The sequence below is a fragment of the Prionailurus bengalensis genome, chromosome A2, assembly GCF_016509475.1.
Source record: "Prionailurus bengalensis isolate Pbe53 chromosome A2, Fcat_Pben_1.1_paternal_pri, whole genome shotgun sequence".
In the NCBI taxonomy this organism is placed as follows: Eukaryota; Metazoa; Chordata; class Mammalia; order Carnivora; family Felidae; genus Prionailurus; species Prionailurus bengalensis.
Window position 1 is genome coordinate 135484319 of NC_057348.1, and position 23079 is coordinate 135507397.

Sequence of the window (23079 nt, forward strand, 5' to 3'; positions counted from 1 at the left end):
GTTCACAAATGTAGGGTTTTATCAGATCTTTATGTCAAATGCATTAATGATGATCAAGTTAGATGAAAAATGAAGCCAATAATGATTCTGACCTTTTCAACAAACTAAAAGCAAAAAAGGGTTTATGTTGAGCTTAAAGAACATGTTTTTTTTAATTTCATCTGAAGGGGAGAATATGCCATCCCAAAATGTGTCACTCTGGCATGTGGGTTATTTTGATGTGAAGTCAATCAAGACCCAGCTGACTCAAGAAAAACTTTTACCTCTCCCTTAAGTACCTAAAAGAATTTAGATCGGGGGCTGGTCCAGAAAGAGCTATTACCAGAGATAACTTTTATCTGAAATACCTATCTGTCCGGCAGGCAAGCATCTGCTCTTGGCGTCCTGTGAAGCACCCCAGGCCCCTATCCCATTCCTTAGCTAAGGATGGCATATAAGCCTCAACAGCCCGACTTGCCGAGTCTCCTGTCTTTGGGGCTCCCCTACATAGGAAATTAATTTTTCTTCTGGTAATCTGTTTTATGTCAATTTGATTATTAGGCCAAAGAACTTACAAGGGAAAATTGTCCTACCATTACACATTCATTTAGATTTCAGTTTAATGAATGACCTCCATTTTTTAAAAAAATTATTTTAATGCTATTATAGCTGCACAAATAATGGGAACACGTATCATTTGCTCCAAGTTAAAGGGAAACTTACTTTTGTTTTGACAGGGAAGCATTCCTGTTACAATTCTGCTGAGACACAGCTTTAATTCTGATACCTGTTCAAAGAAAAATACAGTAAAATTACCAAGAGAATGAATCATTGTCCCTGTGCATCTTGAACTCTGTATTAAAAAGAAACAGACTATGGATTCTGCACTTTGGTACGGTTTTTGGATTGAATCTATCTCTTGAGGCGTTTTTCCTCAGGGCAGTGGCTCTGGATGTAGCTTCCTGCCCAGGCACTGCTGTTACAAATGAATGGTCCCTCTTCCAAAATTGTACGAATGCTGCCAGCACAAATGATCTTTAAAGAATGATTTGAGAAGTTGAATTGAATATATCCTCATGAAGAGCAGATCATCAGAGATAATCTCCATACTAGTTTTTCCCCCATACTTTTGTTGTCATTGTCAGAGAGGTGGACTAGCGGCTTTCCCTTATTACCATATAGGTACCTGGGCTTGGCTCCTGCCTCCGGAAGCTGGTGACCTATTTTAGGTCTGGAGAAAAAAAGGTTGTGTCTTTATCAAACGTTATGGTCATCCCTACTTATCTGTACAGAATGCAAAGGGGTTTCTATTTTGATAAACAACGGCATCAAAAAAACTATCAACCCAAAGACTGCAATAATCCTTTATCAAATGGAGTTATTGGGAAAAAACTTTACCATTATAAAAAATGAAATAACCAGAGAGGTATGTTTGGTACTTAACCAGTTAGTGGTTTATTCTCCTAACCACTGACCCATGAATTTTACTTTGTAGAATTAGTTCTTGGATTCTATAAATCTCTGTTGATGTCCGTGTATGCTGTGGTTGCACACAATTTTATTAATCTTTCAGGTAAGGTTTCATGTTCCAAAGAGTATAATTATTGAATATAAACATCAAATCATTTATAATTTTTTTAACTTTTAAACATTTTATGTAAGTTTTCTGAGTTTATTTCCTTAATGTTGCTCTATATTCATATTCATTTTATTGATTTTGTCAGCTCTATAAAGTATATGTTGACAATGCTTATTATTTAGATAATTATTTGGCTCAAGCAAGAAGCTGGTTTTAAACCCTATAGAAACTGTAACAAACTTGGAAATAATAGTGAAGAGCCTGGATGACTCCTATCTGGAGTGTTTATGAATTATTCCATGTACCATGGGATTAAAGTGACATGGATGGAGGAAAACAGCACTGGACTTGCAAGAAACAAAAACATGGACTGCAGATCCCCATGTTTCCAGAAGAGGTGATGTGGACACATAGCCAAGGGTTTCTGAACCTCAGTTTTGTTACCTGGAAATGGAGAGGATAATACTCACTTTAGAGCTCTTTTGCAATATACATAGGGATAAATAAGAGGGAGGTATAGTCCTTACTGCAGAAGGTCGCCTCGGGAGTCTCTAGGCCATATTAGGGGTTGGAGTCTAATGACTTTACTCCCTGAATCAAACACTGTAACTTTGGGAAATAATGGCAACATTTACCTTAAAAAAGTATAAGTATACTCTCAATTTATTCACTGAGTTTCTATTCAATCATTAAAAAAAAATTCCTCACGTTTATGGACACACAACTTGCTGGAGTCTATAATTACCTCATGTATTAATATTAAAAATCAACAAAATACGAGCTTAAGTATGAAAATACATTAAAGAACAAAAGCAATTTTTCTTGTTTCAAGATGTTAGGCATAATATTCTCTTTTGTAGCAACTCTACTGCTATAACATTGCCATTAAATTATACACAACAGGATATGTTGGGGGTAGGGGTGGGGCTCCTGAAGACCTACAGTTAATTACATATATCAGAAATCCACAGTGCATAGAGGTTGGAACATCTTTCTATCTTAAGTAAGGATTTCCTTTAGAGAAGACATTTATAATTTGTATAATTGTTGACTACCCTATTATCAAAGCCAAAATGAATAGGTCTAACACCAGAAGTAAATGCGTTATATCTTGTCAGATTGAGAACTTATATCTTTTTTATAGATGATCTTCCATTATATTGAATCTCTTTGATGATTTGTTAGAATGTAAACTCTAAGAGGGTAGGGATTTTTGTGTTTTCTCTGCTCTATGTCCAGTGTATAGAATAGAACCTGGCACATGGTACAATATATGAAAAAGAAACAGTTAAAACTGATTCACTCACAAAGGCCTTAAACTGGTATCAAATATGTCTATTCACATACTTCAAGAAATATATGTGGCTTTTAGACACATAAAAGAAGAAAACTACATAGATTTAGTTGTGGATGCCACAAAAAACAAACGAGTATTTCTCCCAAATAGTTTTGGAAATGTACCTACTACTCCCTGTTCATTCTATGAAAATATGCATTGAAAAACTCAAAAGCACATTTGCAATCAGAAACCCGATCACTAGTGCCCACGCTCCTCCAGGCAGCACAGACGCCTCCCTCACCTTCCTCACTCAGGCCTGGCTTATTCCAGGAGGGTGGAGAGAAGCGGCCAGACTTCTTGCGAGGACTGGTGCTCACTTTTCTCCAGGCACCGCTCTCTCCTTTCTTCTTGCTGTAACTGTGGTAACTTGAAACTATAGAGAGAGGGAAACTTCCTCCTCTGAAATCAGCTGCATGCTGGTCCAGCTCTGAAACAACACAAATCACGTTTTGCCAAAAGGAAGGCAGTGATAATGCAGTTTCAGTCAAGCAAAACAGAACAATTGCAATTCTCCAAGAAATTACTCTTCAGAATCATGGCTGTGCTTAATACCCAAGCAGGGATGCTGTGAACCAACAAAATTCACTTGGAGATCTGGAATTTAAACATGAGCCAATAATTTAGAGAGAGTGAGTTCTGAAACAATGGTATGAAATATACATTGAGTCGACATAATTTCTTTACTTACAAAGAAGGAAAAAATCGCTCCCTAATAACAAATGCAAAAAGAGGGAGTTTCCTCCCCTTCCCTCCCCTCCCAGCACCAACCCTGTACCTGCTCTTGGGAGGGGACAGCCATGCAGCACGGCTTTATTGAGCAAGATGCTGAGAGCAGCTTTAACCACAGCCTGCTGTCCTTGGCTGGGGTGTTTTTTAGCAGTTGCCAGCCCCAAGCCAGGTTGTCTTTTCACAGAGGCTCTTGACAATATTGCTTCTTGAACTCTGGGTGCAATGATAGCATTCCACAGCTTAGCCATCCACCTTGCAAGAGAAGGGCGGTTCACAGTTAGGACCCGGCCTCTCTCAAATCACACACCATACTACAAAGGACAAGTTTGAAGATCATGGAGAAAACACTAAATGTTTCTACAGATATGCTACCTTTCATAGGTAGTTTTGAAATAAGTGACATTTGAATAAGTGACATTTTACCTCAGAAATACAATGTGTATTGAAAAACAGTTTTATAAAATCACTGAGAGCAGTTATCAGTGCTTACGTGTGGGTTGAATGAATGCATGAATAAAATACATGGAAAGGAAGGTAAATTTATAGGCAGAAGTTTACAAAAAATATTTCTTGGAAGTGTATGTCTAAATAGCTTAAGCTTACTTGCCATATTTTCTTAATAAGACACATATGTTCTAATATTTCTGAAACTGGGGTATATCTTATCATCAGTGGCAAATTAAATCTGTCTACCCCAAGGCAAAGTCTCAGTGTCTGCATGTAGGTGGGCTTAGCCCTGCAGAGCAGGGATGGGGTCAACCAGCTGTCTCCTAAGATGGACTCTTTGCAGTAACAGCTGTAGTAGCAGGACTTTACCCAAGTTTCGGGCATCCAATAGCAATTAAAATTCCTTCAAAAAAGATTACACTTTGTTGCAACATTAAAAATAAAAGACACTTGATTAAAGGCTGTAGAAACTAAACTACAACTCCTCGTACAGCAAAGTTTTCAAAACCATTAGGTATCAGCACACGCTTTTCAAGACTGTTAAAATTTTTACCCAGGTATCAAGCATCTCTCTATGTTAAGCTCTCTGTTAATGTCTAATGATATGTAATTCAAGAGGAAAAAAACTGTAATAAGGGAATACAGACAAAAGTCTGGTGTTCTGTAGCATGAGTCAAACTTGCACAGGTACTCCTACAGGTGCTAACGGGGTAAAGATAGCAGGCTTTGATTTAAAAAAAAACAAAACAAAACACACTTCCTTAAGAGGGTTGTTGGGAGATAATCCTCCATGGCATTTTTGCACATTTAGTGTCCACTTTAGTTCTGGACTATCTTTTCAAGGACGTTAGTATGGCAAACAGCCTTGGAAGATAGAGATGGTGTCTCCATCTGGAGCAGGAGGAAGATTTATTTCCTTACTAGGATAAGAAAAGTGATGTTTCCTTCCAGGGCAAAGGGTGGGTGGATTTGCTAGCACCCCCCCCCCCCTTCAGGGGATGGGGGCATTCCTAAGCCCATTGTTGGGCAGTGGTGAGGCAAAGCCAGCATCCATGGGCCACCATGCATCATCCCCTGGGACCTCTGGACCTAGGAAAACCAATGCAAATATGGAGTGCTGACTGGGGCCACACTGTGAGTAATGAAGTCCTTGGCCCCGATCCAGCACTGTGCACTTGCGGCAGCCTGACCCGTTGGCCTGCAAGTAGGGTGAACATCTCAGAACCTCTACAGTTGCCGGCGAAGACTGTGCTTCAGATAGGAAAGGCCAAAATTAGCTCCTAAGAATCCTGAGACTCTGGATGTGAAAAATGCTTAAATTTAACACTGATGACAAAAGAGGCGATTATATGAATAAATGTATCTCTGTTCTTTACCAAGAAAATGCTGTATATATTTTAATATTGTAATTCTTCCTTTCCCCAATTAGCTGTTTTGAAATTGACAGTTTGTTACCGTAGAAAAGATAGATTGTCTGTATCCTCTGCTTTCCGAAATGGATTTCTGCCCGGGATGCCAGAAAGACAGACTCGATGCTAACAGCCAATCACAGAACCTTACTAAGCTGGACTGTGATGAATTTTTTCCTCCTGATTTTCTATTTCATTAACCTTATTATTAATATGTCTATTCTCGTGAGCTGTTACAAAGGAAAACATGGTGAGTTTAAATACTCATTAATAGAGGAGGAAGCTTTTTAATTCATCAATAGAATGCACGCTTTTGTTCTTGGTTACAGGATCCTTGATGAATATCTCAGGTAGGCCTTTACCAGGAGACACAGCACTACATGTTGAACAGGATTCCAAGGAGCCTTCTCTGACAGATGGAAACTGCTACTTACTAGGTCTTAGTAAAAACAGTTTCCTTAGGAGCTACCCAACAGGTAAGTCTTGGTCATCCTCTGACAGGAAGCACAGAGCTCTGCCACTCCATGTTGATGACAGGAGGTGATACAAGGTGGCCCTTCAGCATGCTGGCTCTCACAGGTCCCAAACATGACCATGGCTTTATTTTAATTTAATTTTAATTTAATGTAGTTTATTTATCTGAGAGACAAGGGTGCAAGAGCGCACACGAGTCAGCAAGGGAGGGGCAAAGAGAAAGGGAAAGAAAGGATATGTGCTGACAGCACAGAGCCCGCTGCAGGGCTCGAACCCACAAACTGTAAGATCATGACCTGAGCCGAAACCAAGAGTCGGACGCTTAATGGACTGAGCCACCTAGGTGCCCCGCTAAGGCTCTATTTTAAATAGGTAAATAAGGGGGCGCCTGGGTGGTTCAGTCGGTTAAGTGTCCAACTTCAGCTCAGGTCATGATCACACAGTCCATGAGTTGGAGCCCCGCGTCGGGCTCTGTGCTGACAGCTAAGAGCCTGGAGCCTGTTTCAGATTCTGTGTCTCCCTCTCTTTCTGATCCTCCCCCGTTCATGCTCTCTCTCTCTCTCTCTCTGTCTCAAAAATAAATAAATAAATAAATAAATAAATAAATAAATAAATAGGTAAATAAATACACAGGTAAATAAGGAGAAATGACACTTACTTCACTGTCACTTGGGCATGTCCTGGGACTACGGGACAAGACAGGAAATACTTCGGCCCCAGAAGTGCTTCAGGTGTGCCCAAGCGGGCCAGGCAGGAGTTGAGCTGGCGCCAGACAGCCAGGGCCCAGTCGACAGTCTTGCACACAGGATCACAGGGAGAGGGCACCTGACCTCTGAACTACGGAGACAGAGAGGCCGAACATGGGGCTTGGCTTAGAACAGTGATTCCTTTCCTTCTGTTTTTAACAGTTCACAAATTAAAAATACAAACATTTAAAACTATAAAACAAAAATGAAGCTGGATCTGATCTGCCTGAGGGGCTGGGGGAGGGACAGCTAATCCACAATATCAAGTGTGTTAGCATGAGGTTCAGACCTGCAGCTGATGATGCAAAATGAAAGGGTTCAGACACAAAAGAGCAGTAAGACGACCAAGAAACCTTACACAAATTCTTAAATATCAATTTTGGAAGAAATTATTATTCACATGCATACAAAGTACCTCACAGGGACTTGCACATAGTGTTCAAAAGGATTTTGATTTCATAAAGCAGAAAATGACATTAGCTATTGCAATATTTGGGTAAGTGACAAGATGGTACATCTGGATCTGTGGCATGTTCGCCTCGTATTAATTTTAATTTCCCTAGAAAAAAGGTCTCAGATAAAATGCAAACTTCATCAAAATGCACACAGCTCTGCTGGCATAAAAAAAATTTGTTTCCAAATTTTTTAAACATGCAAATTTTAAACACTAGTATAGAACATACAGGCTTTGATGGCAGAGGTTCTTTTTAGATTTATATTTTACAGAATCAAAATTTGTAGTACAGAGGGTTCACAAAAGGACAAAGTATTAGGCAAAATATCCTTCAATTATTTAAAAAGTCAGATATGGCTGTTAACTCAGTATTTTATAAGATTCATATAAATCTGTTTTATCAAGTAATTATGATATTAAGACAGGGGACAGTCTATGAATATGGGTAGGTCCTACTTGAAGGGATATAATTTGGCCAAAATGAAAGAGTGGTTCAGTGATCCCCACAGCTCTGTTAAAATGATATTAGTATGTTACATGAGGCTTTGGGATCTCATAATTTCCCTTCTGTTCAAAAGAACAATCGTATCTCTCTTTTTCTGATATTCTTCCAGCAAGAATGAGATCATGTACTACAATTAATGACAATTGAATATTTACTTATTAATAAAGGTATAATTATTGTTTATTAAATGCTAGTAGGATGCCTGGTATTGTCCTGAAAGACCTCTTGACTTCTATTCCTTGAAGGAATTGTACGAAGAAACTGTGATCAAGTGCCAGCAAATGTGTAAGTGCCCCCAAAGCTTGGGTCCTGTTCTGTGGTTAGGAGATTTCTGATGTTGGCAGGAGCCTCTCATGCCCATCATACATGTACCCAAGGAATCTGTTTTATTAACCTGTTTGTAGTGATTCTTGGTAAGTGAAAGGCATTACCCTTCTGCCTTCCTGTTCTTCACGGCACACCCCTTGTTTCCATTCTCAAACACAGTGGAGAAAAAAGCACAGCTTAAAGCTTGGAACTTACTTTTCAAAATAACTAAAATAAATCCTTCACAAACTACGTGTATCAGAGAACTGGGTGTGTGTGTGGGTGGGGGGTACACTTTACCTGAAATAGTTCCACATCTACAGAATAAAACTGGTACTTTTCAGAGACCAGCATGACCCCTGGGCAAGGATGACGTGCAAATTTGTGAAGCTTGCGTGTTTTTCCCTGAGGTAAATTATTGACTTTGGGTGATCAAGATTCAATATAGATTCGTTCTTGGTAGAAATGTACCATTCTGGTGAGTGATGTTGATGACGAGGGGAGACGATACATGTATGGGAGCAGGGAGTATTGGCAAATCTGGGTATCTTCCTCTCAATTTTATTGCAATCTAAAACTGCTCTTATAAAAAAATAAAGGCTTTAAAAAGAATGAGTATCTTTTGTGATTATTTATGTGAATTTTTTGGCAAAGAGATTTAAATATTATTCATAAAATTAATAGAAGCATCAATAATATGAAAAGCTACACAACTATGATGGCTGTTACCTCATCTTTCTTCCTACTGGTGGTCATCATACGATGGCCTGGCTTTGGTCAAAAGCATGTATTTATTACCAGCCAACAGTCTTCAACATAGTTGGGGTAGAAAATTTCTCTGATTAAATTAGAAATTTCAAATACTAACTCAAACCACTACTGGCAAGTAAGCACAGCTCACTGAATTACCAGAACCGCTCCCACTCTGTGTTTCTCCTCACTCTCCTCCCAATCCTGCACCCACAAATGTGTGCACATTCACACACTCTAACACAACAGACACAGAATTGTGTTCAGGTACTTGGTAGAGAAGGTAGAAGTCTTGCCATGGTCTGGGGCAAGGGGGTGGGCAAAAAACCAGTTCTGATTAATGACACGTGTAGGGAAAGCCTTCTGTTTCTGGGGGTTTCAGAAAAAGATCCTTTGCTCCGTGAGAAAGAAACTGAGAAGGCCAAAGCTCTCTTATCTGAAGTAGCATCCAGATTCCTGCCTCTGATTTTGTGTGGTGCCTAAGCCTGGCTGACATCCTGCCATCTTGAAGGGAGGTCAAGAGACTCCCCCAGACCCAGGACCTGACATCACAGAGGTGAACAGAAGTCACCGATACCTGCCACAAGACACCTGGTTATATGAGGGGAAAAAAGCGTCTTTTTGTGAGGTAGGTAGCGGCGGGTATTGTGTTATCTGCAGCTTAAAATATTGTGATAGAAGATACTGTCTTCCAAATGTGGCCTGTTGGGCTAGATTAGGGGATAAAGTCTTAGTAATCAAGCTCTACCATCAGATCAAAGCTGACACTCATACTGGCTCGATTTAAGTATAGTAATTAAATAGTAATGTCCTAAATTTGGTCGGCACTAAGTTGATTTTGTTATTTGGGGGCTACAGAATATTTTGTTCCAAAACAATCACTGAACTAGTTCTACTCACTCTTGAAAATGTGTCTAAAGCTAGAGAATTTTAATGTTTCATGTGACTTTTTCTTATATTTCTTATAGCACGGTATAGCAGTAACATATTGAAACTGGCTTCAGTGGATGGATAATGTTGAAGACTCCAAGGAAGTGGCAGCTATTCTTAAAACCAGTGGTCAATTTCCTAATCTAGCCATCTATAGCATTTAGAACGTGGAGAGACTCCTTGAGAACAGTTAACAACAACAGTAAAACCTATTTGCTTTTTGTTTTCTTTCCTTCTTTTTTTTTTCTCTTTTTTTTTTACTTAACACAGTCCAGAAACTGTTCTGTTTTATGTGTTATCTTATTTAATCCTTGAATATCTGAAATTCTTCCTTGACCAAGGCTGCACAGTCACTTAGCGGTAGAACTCCCACCCAGGCCCCCAGACACTAACACCCCTTCTCCAGGAGGCATGCTGCAGCTCAGGTTGTTACCTTATTCACTACTTTCCTCCGTAGGAACCTCTGCAGCAGCCCCTGCATGGGCTCACCGTCCCACCGCAGCTGAACCCAGCGGAAATGCTGCTGTACCAGTAAGTCGGAGCCCTGCAGACAGGCCTTGGCAATGGTTCCCATCAGAAAGCAGTTTTCATGAAAGTAGTAACATTCAGACGTTCCGTTTCCTAAAACAAACCAAAAGCAATGGCCCAACCTCGGTAAGCCATACGATGGGACCATGCAGAGTAAAGTAAGTCTAAGAAAGAACAAGAGGTGTAACTCAAACTCTGAGCAAGAGAATGATTAGAATAATCTCACAGAAGCTTGCTTCTTTCTGGGCATGGTCTTGCCATTTATTACCTTTTTGAAAAGTCCAGGGGCTTTCAGTGCTGCGATTTTCCAGAGGTGCCAGAAAGTCCCCTAGTAACTCAGACAATGAAGATTTTTCCAAATTCTCTAAGATGATGATGATTTTCTTGTTAACAGGAGACTGTTTCACTGGGATCAGACAAGCTGTGGGCAGAAACAAAATTTAGTGATTAAAGTTTTTACAAAAACCTGTATGAACTGTGTTAAAAATGAAAGTCTGGGGTGTCTGGGTGGCTCAGTAGGTTAAGCATCTGGCTTCAACTCAGATCATCATCTCACAGTTCTTGAGTTCGAGCTCCGCATCGGGCTCTGGGCTGACACTCAGAGACTCGATCCTGCTTGGGATTCTGTGTCTCCCTCTCTCTCTCTCTCTCTCTCTCTGCCCCTCCCCCACTCGGGCTCTGCCTCTCTCACTCCCTCACTCAAAAATAAATTTTAAGACAAAATTTTTAAAAATGAAAGTCTGGGGGGCGTCTGGGGGGCTCAGTCTGTTAAACATCCAACTCTTGGTTTCGGCTCAGGTCATGATCTCACTGCCCTGAGACTAAGCCCCACATTAGGCTCAGCACTGAGCATGCAGCCTACTTGTGATTCCCTCTGTCTCCCTCTCTCTCTTTCTGTCCCTCCCCTGTTCATGCTCACTTTCTCTCTCTCTCTCTCTCTCTCAAAATAAATAAATTAACTTAAAAAAATAAAGTCTGAAAAGATGGACTAGTGGTTACCTATAGAAGGAAAAACTTGTGAACAGGAATGGGGCACACAGTCACTTTCTGGAAGCTGGGAATAATCTATTTCTTGGCCTGGTCAGTGGCTAAACGGTTATTTTATTTAAAATTATTCATTAGGGGTGCTGGGTGGCTCAGTCAGTTAAGTTTCTGACTCTTGGTTTCAGCACAGGTCATGATCTCACGGCTCGTGGGTTCAAGCCCTGCATCAGGCTTTGCACTGACGACACGGATTCTGCTTGGGATTCTCTCTCTCCTTCTCTCTCTCTGCCCCTTCCCTACTTGTGCTGTCTCTGCCTCTCTCAAAATAAATAAACTTCAAAAAATATTCACTTATCTATAAATATAAATACATAAGTATGTATTTTATGGATGTATATTTCATAATACAGAAAGTCAGAAGCCCTTAAATGACCTTTTAAATTACACATATGAGGAATATTCATCAAATTATGGAGACAGGACCTCAAAGGTAAGCAGATTAATTCTCTCTCATTTAACAGACCTCAGAGAGGTTCAAGTGGTTTGACTGGGGTTTCAGCCAACAGTTGTAAAGAAGGACTAGGGCTCCTGAATCTAATCTCAGTGGACCTCCTACTATAATGGGGGGACTAAACTGTATACTGACCCAAAATGAAAGCTGGAAAGTAAATGGAAGATTACGATTATATGTAGGAAACGAGTACGTCTGTAGACAGAATGTACTTGACATATGCCTAGAACCTAAGCACTCAAATGTTAATACTGTATTTACAATGTATACACTACTTCGGATACACCAGTGAATTAACTGAAATTAAGATCACTTTTTAATTTTTAAGATTCTAAGATGCCTCAGTCTTAGCCAAATTAACCTTGAGAAAAAGAGATCACTTTAAAATACTTGAGAGTAATTTTACCAAGTATCCCACTTTTCACAAATACTCATAACGGGTTATACTCGATTCCCCCTCGTTACTACAGACACAATGCATTTTCACTTTCAAGAGAACTCCTAGAACACTGTAAATGAATCTCTTCTGAGACTGAAATAGCTCTTCTGCATGCTATGAAGCTTTAAAACTAGAAAACTAGAAACAGTAACAGCCACCTCTCAATTTAGTTGCTTTGTGGGGGCTGTTAACACTAGTGTCTGATGTGTGTGTGTGTGTCTGATCCCCTTCAACACAGCTATTTAGTAAAAAAGTGCTAAAAATCTGTGCTTCCCAGCATTCAAATGTCCTTTAGAAATACATTCACTGTGCAAGTGTGATCTATCTATAGTTCATTAAAACAACAGTGATAAATAAACCTCTTCTACCTAGTGATAAAGAACAGACCAAGTTGAATAGTAGGTTTACCTCCTTTCCACCAAGGACTGAAGACCTCCAGCTTTTCCTTGATCTATACTGAATGTACAGCTACCTCCAGTGGCTCTGAAGCTGGCATCCAGTCAAAATCTATCTGTAGCAACATGTACCTGCATTTTAACAGATGCTCATCCACTGCCCCCACTGCCCCCACTGCCGTATCTCTCTTGCTAAGTGCTATGGCATACCAGAGGTGACTGATTCTAACCGGGGGATGTGGCACTTTAAAATGCAACCATTACAAGGAATAGCATCTTAATAGCTTAGGAGACGGGTAAGCTTACTAGTTGTAAGAAATGACACTGGCACAGAAGGAGGCAGGACAGGGCTCAGTCCTAGAAGGGACCAAGGCATCAAGTCGAGGTGAGAACAGCTGCAAGAGGGCATCATGGTGAACTCGAGGCTGATACGTACCTCCTACCATGATGGGCTGGGAGTGGGGGTGGAGTCACATCTATGGAATGGGATCAAGTAGCCACAGCTGTGGACAGCAGCAGTGTGGCAGACTGGGCTGCCGGGAAACATCCCCTGGAACCCATCCGCAGATGTTCTGACTCACATAGTCTGGGCTGGGCCATCAGTATTTTGTGTGCGGCCTGGGGTGAGACTTGATATGAAGCCTCAGAACCCGGTCACAAATGACAAGTGGAAGACCTAGAATGTCGTGTTGGGAGGGAGAAGCCACCAGCTCTGGGAAGCCATGGAAGTGTCTAAGGAGGGGGATAAACAGGACTTGATTTGTGCTTTGAAATCTCACTCCGGTGCAAAGAACACCTGGAGAGGAAAGAAACAGAAAAACACACAGGTTCTGATTGATGAAGTAATGGGAGCCTCAACCAGGGCATTGGACTGAGCATTTGTTCAGGGCCGAGGCACTGAACAAAACGGTGTTTGAGATGGAGTCAGTAAGACCCAGGGGCTGACTGTCTTGAGAGAAGGGCAGGACCCCGCTGAAGTCCCAGCAGAGAAGAGGTTGCACAGATCATGGAGGCAGACAGCACATGAGTCAAGAGCGTACTTGGGGTGTGGGTGGGGGTGATGTTTCAGGTCTGACGTATCTGATGAGTTAGGCATCCTTTCAGAGATGTCTAGCAGGTGGTGGGACACAAGCATGAGAGCAACCAGGGAGAATTCAGGCTGGAGAAAAAAGCGAATGAGTTTATGGGAGTGCTGGAGGTCTTTGGAGAGAGGCTTAACATTCTCTTGGGTCCACAAGCGAGGGCTGTATTGCTCGTCAATTAGTCGCACATTAAATGGACAGCTTGTGCCCTAGACAAAAAGGGGGTAGGCTGCTGTTCACAGCAGTTCAGCTGGGTTGCACCTCATCTTTGTTTATCCTGGTGTCCCGTGAGGTACTGACCAAGGGTCAAATAGACTGGGTTTCTTTGGTGGAAAGCTCTGTCTTCAACACTGCCAGTCTCATTACCTCATTTTTTCAGTAACACCTACTTCTCTAACTACTTAAGTTCAACATCCTTAAATAAGTTGGTCCAAAGGTAAATTTAATTTGCGGAATAGTACGTGTCTATTTCAGGTCATTTGACAGAGTTTCGGGCCTAATGTATTAACCAACCCCAGGGGCAGGAAGTTTCCAGTTTGAAGGATTAACCAGCCTCTGATCAGGGTCTACAGAGATGAAAGGAAGCCACCCACCCCATATTATAGCTGGAGATTTCTTTTAACCTGTTGCCGGAAAGCCAGCCATTCAGATTCCCTTGCCTTATGCTACTTCAAAGTTCTATTTCTGAAATGAATCTATTCCTTTTGTCCTTTTTTCCTTCCAACTTTACAGGCTGTGTCAGCCCTAATCCTCTCCTGCAGGTTGGCATCTCAATCAGACACCCCCCATGGCCACAGGGCTCAGGGCTAAATCCAGGTTTGCATGCCCTTGCATTAAAAGTTCTAGAGAGTTAGTTCTAGAGCAATACTTGTTGGCTTAAAAACAATTAACCTATCACATTTATAGTTAAATCCAAGCTCTAAAGTGCATCTCAAGTGACCACAAGTCCATAATCTCCCCCTCGGGATGGAGAACAGCCCATCTTTCACAGTCCACTTAAGAGAAGGCTCTGCAGGGGTGATGCTCTGAGTCCAGATGAGAAGCAAGGGGCAAACCTTCAAAGAGCCTCAAGTAACACAGCGTCCAAGGACGTAAACTCAGTTATGTGGACTCCAATGACCATATTCTCCCACTAGGACTACGGTAATTCTATCTTCATTACTTCTGAAAAGGAAAGTTCTCTCAAGAATTCTAAGTGTTACTTTAAAACACCAGTCTAGCGTTGAAAACATTTTTTTCTTACTTTTTAAAATCTTATGTGACAGGAAGTTGTATCTGTCTTACTGATCTAACTACATACCTTACACTGTGGCAAAATGACCCAATTCGAATACACATTCACACCCTTTTTACCAAATAAAAGCTATGTGCCATGACTGTCTCCCATGAAAGGCAATATGAAAAGGAAGAGGTTATTTTAAAATAAACACAATATAACCATTGGTGGCAACTGTATGAGGTCTTTTTTTAAAATGTGTTCTTCTGTTCTACCTTCTTCTGTTCATGGGAACCATTTTAATCTCCATATAAGTTTTAGCTTCTTAAAGCTAATTATTTAACATACGTTTGCTACTCTTCCTTCTTGTATCTTTTGCTCATACATTTCTTTTATTCATTGTCTGTGACTCTCTTTGCTGGCTTGCTCCTGCGGTTGTAGAGGAGCAAATGAGGTAATATATGTGCTGTGTATAATGGAAGATTAAAGTTCAACGTGCTGGCCCAGCCTCATCCAAGTAGTTTAAATCTCTTCCTGTAGAGAAGATAAGGTTAAACGACAGGAATAAACATATTCTTTGCAAATCAGTATAGCCCTTACTTGCAGTCATAATTTGATCAGTTTAATTTCTTGGTGAAAAAGAATAACTGACAGATAATTCCTATCCCCTATTCTAAAAGCTGCAGCTGAACAGCCCAGGAACCCCTTCTTCCCTCATCCAGACCTCTGCCTTCTCTACTCTCTGCCTTTTCCCATCACCTCTTGACCAAAAGGACATTCCGTACGTGCTTTCTGCACTACAAAAGAGGTGACACCACACCCAGCCGACGGCTCCTTCCCTTTGGCTCCTGTTAGATTCCCTTGCCCCACTCAAAAGCCCCAAACGTTTCCCCATCCACTCTACTTAAAGTGCACTTTCTCTGTGACCTCTCCATTGGTCACCAGTCAACAGCAGTGGTTCCTGGGGAGAAAATGATGGGCACAGTGGACCGAGTTCTTAGGAGATAAAGGTGGACAGCAGCAAGGAAGATCAGAGGCCAAACCCCAATGTTTTTGACACACATTCAGAGAAGGGCAGTGTTTATCCTGCAGTCGATGGAGTCTAATAACAGCAGGGCGATGACAAGAGTAGCTTGGCCTGTGGAGTGAACCCTCTGGGAGCTGCAGAGGCTTGTGAGGGAGTGACCAGCAGAAATAAGAAGGGTTAATGATGGGCCCCCACAGTCCCTTGAACAAGAAATGACAGGTGGAGGGAAGAGAGCGGGAAGTGGAGATGAGACACAGAACCAGATTCAGCTGACTGGGCTCGGAGGCAATGATAATGCTCCGGTGCTTAACCTGGACAACTGCATTCAAGGTCTTAGCAGATGAACCTGTATTTGTGTCTTTGTTATTAAAAAGAGAAAAAAAAAAGATAGTTGATAATTACAAATTGCTAAGCCACATAAAGAATAAACTCCTGTCCTATTTAAAGATGATACACCATTTCCTACACAAACGGATAGCTAAAATGGGGATTTTTTTTGCCTCAGTCAGCTGTCCAAAAACTTCATTTTGAAACTCCAGTTCACTCTATCTTTATGCCCTATCATCACCTGCTCCATTATCAACTTCTGCACTCTTTCACCTAACTCTTTCTAAATCTACTGTAAGCAGCTTGCACTTGCTGGTACCTGAAGATGACATATGACTAGCATTCCCTTGGTCTTTGCCCATGCTATTTCCTCTATCAGATTCACCCACTCATCAGCAAGTATTCGTTAGCCATCAGTGTACAAGGTGAAATAGAAGAACTGGGTATAGTACTAGCCTTCACAATATGCGTGAATGGACCACGGCAAGAGTTCAAATAATACCCCTCAATGCCTTGACCTACAGTTAGGTGGGACACAGGTATAAACCAAATATAATGATGTTCATTAGAGGGAAAGTATCTGGAGGGATCAGAGAAGCTTTCATTTGAAGTGTCCTTAGAGCATTTTAATAGGGGCTTTTTCTGTGGTTTCTGGAAAGGCAAAAGTCATGTCTGTTTTAATCAGTACTGCACAATAATAGTGTGCATAGCACCTGCAATGTGGTAGTCACAGTGTGCGTTTTGGGCGGGGGCAGGGGGTTGTGTGTTTATCATTCAGATGAAAGCTGCAGCATGAACTAAGACACGGAGAGTAGAAAAGCAAAGGACACTTTGTAAAAAAAAGAAACAGCATATTCTTGGAGCACTGATGTTATTTTAAAAGGGTCAGATATTCTAAAAGAGACATACAAATGGCCCACAAGTCCATGAAAAGATGTATTAGATCACTAATGATCAGGGAAATGCAAAACCAAACCACGATGAGACATCACCTCACACCAGTCAAAATGGATGTCATCAGAAAGACAGTAGATAACAAGTTTTGGCAAGAATGTGGAGGAAAGGGAACCTCTGGAGCACTGGTAGTGGGGATATAAACTGGTGCAGCCATTATGTTAAACACCATGGAGGTGCCTCAAAAAATGCAAAATACCACGCTGTCCAGCAATCCCACTTCTGGGTATATATACCCAGAGGAAATGAAATCAGGATCTCGGAGAGTTATCTGCACCCTCATGTTCATTGCATCATTATTCACAATAGCCAAGATATGAAAAGAACCTAAGTGCCAAGAGATGAACAGATAAAGAAAATGTGGTATATCCATACAGTGGAATATTACTCAGTGAGAAAGAAAATCTTGCCGTTTTGAACAACATGGTGGACCTTGAGGGTATTATGCTAACAGAGTTAGAGAAAGACAAGTAGTGTATGATATCACTTACATGGGGAATCTAAAAAAGCCAAACGTATGCAGAGTAAAATGGTGGTTGGCAAGGGCTTGGGGTGAGGGTGAGGGAACTAGAGATCAAAGGATATAAAATTTCAGTTAGAAAATGAGTACTTCTGGAGATCTAATGTACTGTATGGTGACTATAATTAACAATATTGTATCACATACTTGAAAGTTACTAAGAAAGTCCTCTTATCACACACAAAAAAATTGTAATTATGTGAGGTAACAGAGGTAGAGCTAACGTTACAGTAATTATTTCCCAACATCTAAGTGTATCAAGTCAACACCTTAAACTTACACAATGCTATATATCTCGATTATATCTCAATTTAAAAAACAAAAAAGAAGGGTCAGACAAGCCAGTCAGGTGAATCAATGTCTACGAATGGAAGGCCTTGAATGCCGTTACCTTAGTTCAGTGGGCGCTGGAGGGATGTGCGGGGCAGGAATCAAAGACAGCTTAACCAAAGGTATGACTGCCTGTGAAGGAAGTTCGAGGAGGAGAAGCTGTAGACAGAGCAGCCACTTACAGGAAAGTAGAGGAAATACAGGAAAAGGGGGCAAACGGTAGGATGGTGCCAAAGGGATGGATGAAAAGTTATGCCAGGACTCCCCTGGCAGGACGTGACCTGGGAGAAGGACGAGGAGTCTATGAATGAGAGGACCTGGGAGTTCCACACGGTCCTCATGTTGCTTTGAAAATTGAAATAACTGACAACATTGAAAGAAGAAAATCCTACATTTTCACTAAAAATGGATCTCTTAAGAGTCACAAGACCACACGACGCTGGATCTGCACTGCAGAAAGCAACTAGCTGCTGCAGCTGAGAGCCGCTGCCCTCCTGTAGATGGAGACATGCCTCCCCGCCCCCCGCAGCCCCCCCCAGAGTGCTTCACCCTTGAACGTGGCCTCTTGGCGCCTGTGGACATTCAGGTTGTCAAGCCAAGACCGGATTTCAAGTGGGAGGGGCCGAGAGACCGGGAATTAGGAAGAGGAGGTCCTAAGATGCTGCCCCACGCACATAGGTTTAGAAATGGTGTGCTCGTCACCTCTGCCATCCTTTATGACCCGATTCACTGCTCTCCACTTTTTTTTTTTAAGCTCTCTAAGCTTAGAGCAGAGAGAATTCAGTCTGTACTTGCTATCTGCCCTGACAGAGTGAGAATAAAATATTTTAGCTTCTTACTTTGAGATGAAACAAGACTGAAAATGGGAAAAAATGTAGTGGGCTTTTGTTATAGGACTAAGTGGGGGAAATAGAAATTTTGGCACAGAAGAGTTTGTAAGGAGCAGTGGCTGGCAGTGATTAAGGGCAGGCTCAGTAACGGTTTCAGTCCTGCTTGGCTGTGTCCTAGCTGTGGCTTGTTCGGGCAAGGTACTCAAACCTCCTGTTTCAAATGTTTTCATGTTTTTAAATCAGGGTATTTAGAATAGGGCCGACCAGAGTCAGAGCTTAATAAAAGCTAGTGATTATTAGTAACAGCAGCAGAGAAAACAGCTTTCTGCAGCCAATTTTCACTAGTTTCTGATCAAAGACTGACCTCATGAGCTATAGTAACATTCAGATTCTAGTGGGATTTTCCTGTCCTTAAAATGTGCTTCTAGGTCTGTGGGATCTCAGTTCTTCCTCAAACCTGCCTCTTAACTTTATTTCTTGACTTAAAAGCTGCTGTTATTTCCTTCTTCCTAAGGTTGACCTAGTCCTTGATCATAGCTCCAAAGGTGAGACAGACACACCTAAAAGATTTGAATTTGCATTTCAACGCATCCACCACTGATCTTGCAACTGTCTCCCCTCCCCCCCACCCCACCCCCACCAAGTCCCTGCACCCTGTCCTCAGGGGTCTCTGTGGCTTTGAGCCTTTGAAGACTGGAGTCTGGTCCATTTCAGTTCCATGTCGGGGTTGCTAGCCATGCTGTGCTCTGCAGGGTATGCTAAGCCACCTGTGATCAAGCTTTGTGTGTTAAACTCTGGAGGCTGAGACAGAAAGTTCATGAAAAAGTTATATTAATAAACGTGTTTAATCCTGGTTCTGCCACTCTGTACTTGTGGCAAGATACCAAACCTCTTCCGTGCCAGTTTCTTCATGTTTGAAACAGATAAGTTACTTACTGGCACAGGGCTGTTGTAGAGACTAAATGAATTAGTTACCGTGTGTAATATGTTTAGCAAAATGCCAGTCAATGACATGCCGAGGGTTAGGTGGAGAAAGCAGTTTACCTCAGGTGCTTCAATATGGGTGCTTTGGTTGTAGAGAACTTATGAATAATACTAAAAATCTATCTACTTTTTATCATCACCATACAATTCTAAACAGCATCAGTGGCACAATACTTAGTCCTGCTAGGATGGACGGCTCCCAACACCTCCTCCCTTAGTATACCTCTGGTGCCAGTTACATAGAATGCTCACAACGGATAATGATTTACAAACAAAAGATGGGGGGGGGGGAGAAAATGTGGGATAAGCAATCAATGCAATGCCAGATGCACAAAAATAAATTCTTTTGCAAGTGTTCCTTTTCATCCCATAGCTGTTGGATAATCGAGAAGTCAACTTAAATTTACCCCCAAGAAAGAAAGCTTATTTCCTTTTAACAGCATCACTGAAGATCATGCCCTTCGGTTACCACAACTCAGTCTGCTGGAAGGGTCTTACCACTATTGATGAACAGGTCTATTAGCTGTTCCTTGGAGAAACCAGCATCCACTTCGGCTCTCACTATTTCACAGGTGAATCCTGCAGCCATTTGTCTGTGCTGTGATAAGAAAGGAGCAATTAGTTCCTGCTTTCAAGGAAAAGGGTGGGGGGGGGATAGGTGTAATGGGTACTTACCTTCATGCAGAGTGCAAGCTGATGTGCTATGTAGTCTTGCAAACTTCCTTCGGGGCCGTGGAAGATGACATTATGGTACTGCTCGACCTATTAACAAACCAAGAAGAAATCTTCAGTGAAAATGCTAAGAAGAGGGAAAAAAAAAGTGGTACCCAAGCAGGAAATTTTCTGATTGTCCTCAGCTTTTGAAAATATTAAAAATATTATTTTCAGGATTAACTGTATGCACTGGGCACTCGAAGTCTTTCACTTTCATGTGAAATACTGGCAAATTTAGTATTTATTTACTACACTGGGTAAAAGAGCTGACACTTTATTAAAAAGCATACTCTTTCTTCCCTATAATTTTTGTTGTTTAATGTTTATGTATTTTTGAGAGAGAGAGACAGAGTGTGAGCAGAGAAGGGGCACAGAAAGAGGGAGACACAGAATCTGAAGCAGGCTCCAGACTCTGAGCTGTCATCAAAGAGCCTGACGTGGGGCTCAAACTCACCAACTGCGAGATCATGACCTGAGCCGAAGCCGGATGCTTAACGGGCTGAGCCACCCCGGCTCCCCTCTTCCCTGTAATTTCTACAATGAGGTTCAGTAGGTAAGCTAGGAACACAGTGCCTAGTGTATTTTGTCCTTTGCAAATGTTTTGTAATGTTTCATTATTATCTCTTACACATGCTCCTTAGTTTGAATTTTCCCAGTGCTTCTTTTACTTTTTAGGGGTATGTAAAACAGCAATGAATTCCACTAAGGAAATTCTGGGAAATACAAAGAAACATAAAGCAGCAGACTACAAACCACTGATAGTGTGAGCACTGAAAAGCAACCACTCTAAGTTATGTTTCTTTGCATAGTTGATATGTGTATGCATATTTGTGTATTTTTTAAGAGGGATGTAGAAGTATAATCTTTTTACGGCTGTCAGGAGACTATCTTTGTGCTGGCATCTTACATAAAAGACATCTTCATGACTCTAAGATTATTAGATCAACTCCTGATCTAGATTTTTCCATTCTGGAACTCAGGTGTTTCAAAGAAACCTGGGTAGAGATTGACCACTTTTACTCTGTAAAAGAGAAAATCTCCTGCCTGGATGCCTATAGGATTTTTTTAAACCTTTTTCCTCACATGTGAGGATACCTTGCCTGAGAACATGTAGCACACACTGGGATGGAAAGCCAGTGGCCATTTACACGGGACAAGGGCAGTGACGTCTGGAGTGAGATGTGGAGAGGAGTCATCCCTTCCACCTTGGTCACCCCTAGGACTGAGCTCTCACTCCCCTAGTCTCCATTTGAGAGCAGCTTTCTTCTTGGAAAGATCTCACAGAAAAGGATCTGTATAGGTGAAGTGGCAAACCTAATGAATATGGTTGATGTAGCTCATGTGTCAAGACTGAGTCACCCAGACTTGGAGAAATGTTAAACCTGAAACGGTCTGTTCATGGTTGCCTTATTGTGCTCTGATAAGTTTGTCCTTTTAAAGACACAGGGAAGGCCATATCTTTGAGGGTGGCTAGGGGTAGGCCTGGTAAAACAAAATATGCCACTGGTCCATCACTACAAGAAAGAGGCAGACTTGGGGATGTGAAAGGAAGGCTTGAGGGAAAGCTGTTAGCATGGAAGGAAGAAGGACTCCTTCCTTGCCTGGGGCCTTTAGGATTTGTGCTTTTGGCCTCCAAAGAGACCAAACCATGCTTGGAGTAACTCTTGGAAAGTGGAGGAAAACGGGGATTGACCACTGGGTGTCAGACCATGAGCTTAAAAAGGAATGTGGTCCTTTAAGGGGACCACTAATGAAGGACTAGGGACTGGGTTTTAGGCTCTGAAAGACAACATGTTTGGTAGCCACCAGTGATTTTCTCTGAATCCAAATATTATTCCTCTATTGTTAAGCCTTCAATAAAAAAGGAAGCAGCTAGATGCACACTGGGGCTAGGGCAGCATCAGGGAGAATGATATACTTGAGAGAAACAGGACAATGGCTACAGTTGCCCAAGGAACACCAGCATCCGGAAGCCACAGCATGAACACAGCCGTAGCTGGCCAGGGCTGTTCTCTATGGTGCTGGGGGTCTGTGACACGAACAATAGTAGAAGGGCCAGCAAGGACCAAGACTGGGACAGGGACTCCCCCAGAGACATGAGAGAATATCCTAGAAAATTCAAATGAGATTCTGCTTCTAGGCAGTGAGGGTATGGATACTCATTAAGGAATTATTGTTAAAGAATAATCTGTTCTCATTTGTACCTAAGAGATGGGGAAGTGGGATGTACTTAAAATTTCAAAAAGTTACCCAGATTTGTCTGGTTGTGACCTCTTTTCCACCCATCTTACATGGAACACGGTAAGTTCTTCCAATATATTGGAAGCCAGACCTATTTTTGGCTGAGAAGATTTTTCTTCCATTATGTTTCTGGTAATTTCTCCTCTTCTAATTCTCTTTTATTTGGAAGGAAAACTAATAGTGCTTAAGTTCCCTCTCTGTCCTCTGCAAGTGCATCTGTCCTCCTAGCTCATCAGTATCCTAACTCTTGTCTTTTGCTTCTCCTTTGGGGAGAGCTCCTCAAGTTAGTCTTCACGACACTGAAAAGAATGTTCACCGTCTCCCTCCCGCTCTGAACTGTCTCAGGTACA

The 23079-nt window shown here is 41.6% G+C and overlaps 1 protein-coding gene and 1 pseudogene across 4 annotated transcripts in view; one reads left to right on the forward strand and one right to left on the reverse strand.

The window, feature by feature from the left end:
* CTTNBP2 (cortactin binding protein 2) overlaps positions 1–23079 on the reverse strand; it is a 149874-nt gene that overhangs the window by 7343 nt on the left and 119452 nt on the right. For all 4 annotated transcript variants that reach the window (XM_043589329.1, XM_043589330.1, XM_043589332.1 and 1 more), the window contains 8 exons: positions 20450–20536; positions 20273–20372; positions 10444–10596; positions 10081–10268; positions 6615–6793; positions 3673–3878; positions 3139–3324; positions 703–766 (listed from right to left, as the gene is read on the reverse strand). In XM_043589329.1, coding sequence (XP_043445264.1) covers positions 703–766; positions 3139–3324; positions 3673–3878; positions 6615–6793; positions 10081–10268; positions 10444–10596; positions 20273–20372; positions 20450–20536 — 1163 coding nt within the window. The remainder of the gene's footprint in view (positions 1–702; positions 767–3138; positions 3325–3672; positions 3879–6614; positions 6794–10080; positions 10269–10443; positions 10597–20272; positions 20373–20449; positions 20537–23079) is intronic.
* LOC122488829 lies at positions 8271–8371 on the forward strand (annotated as a pseudogene).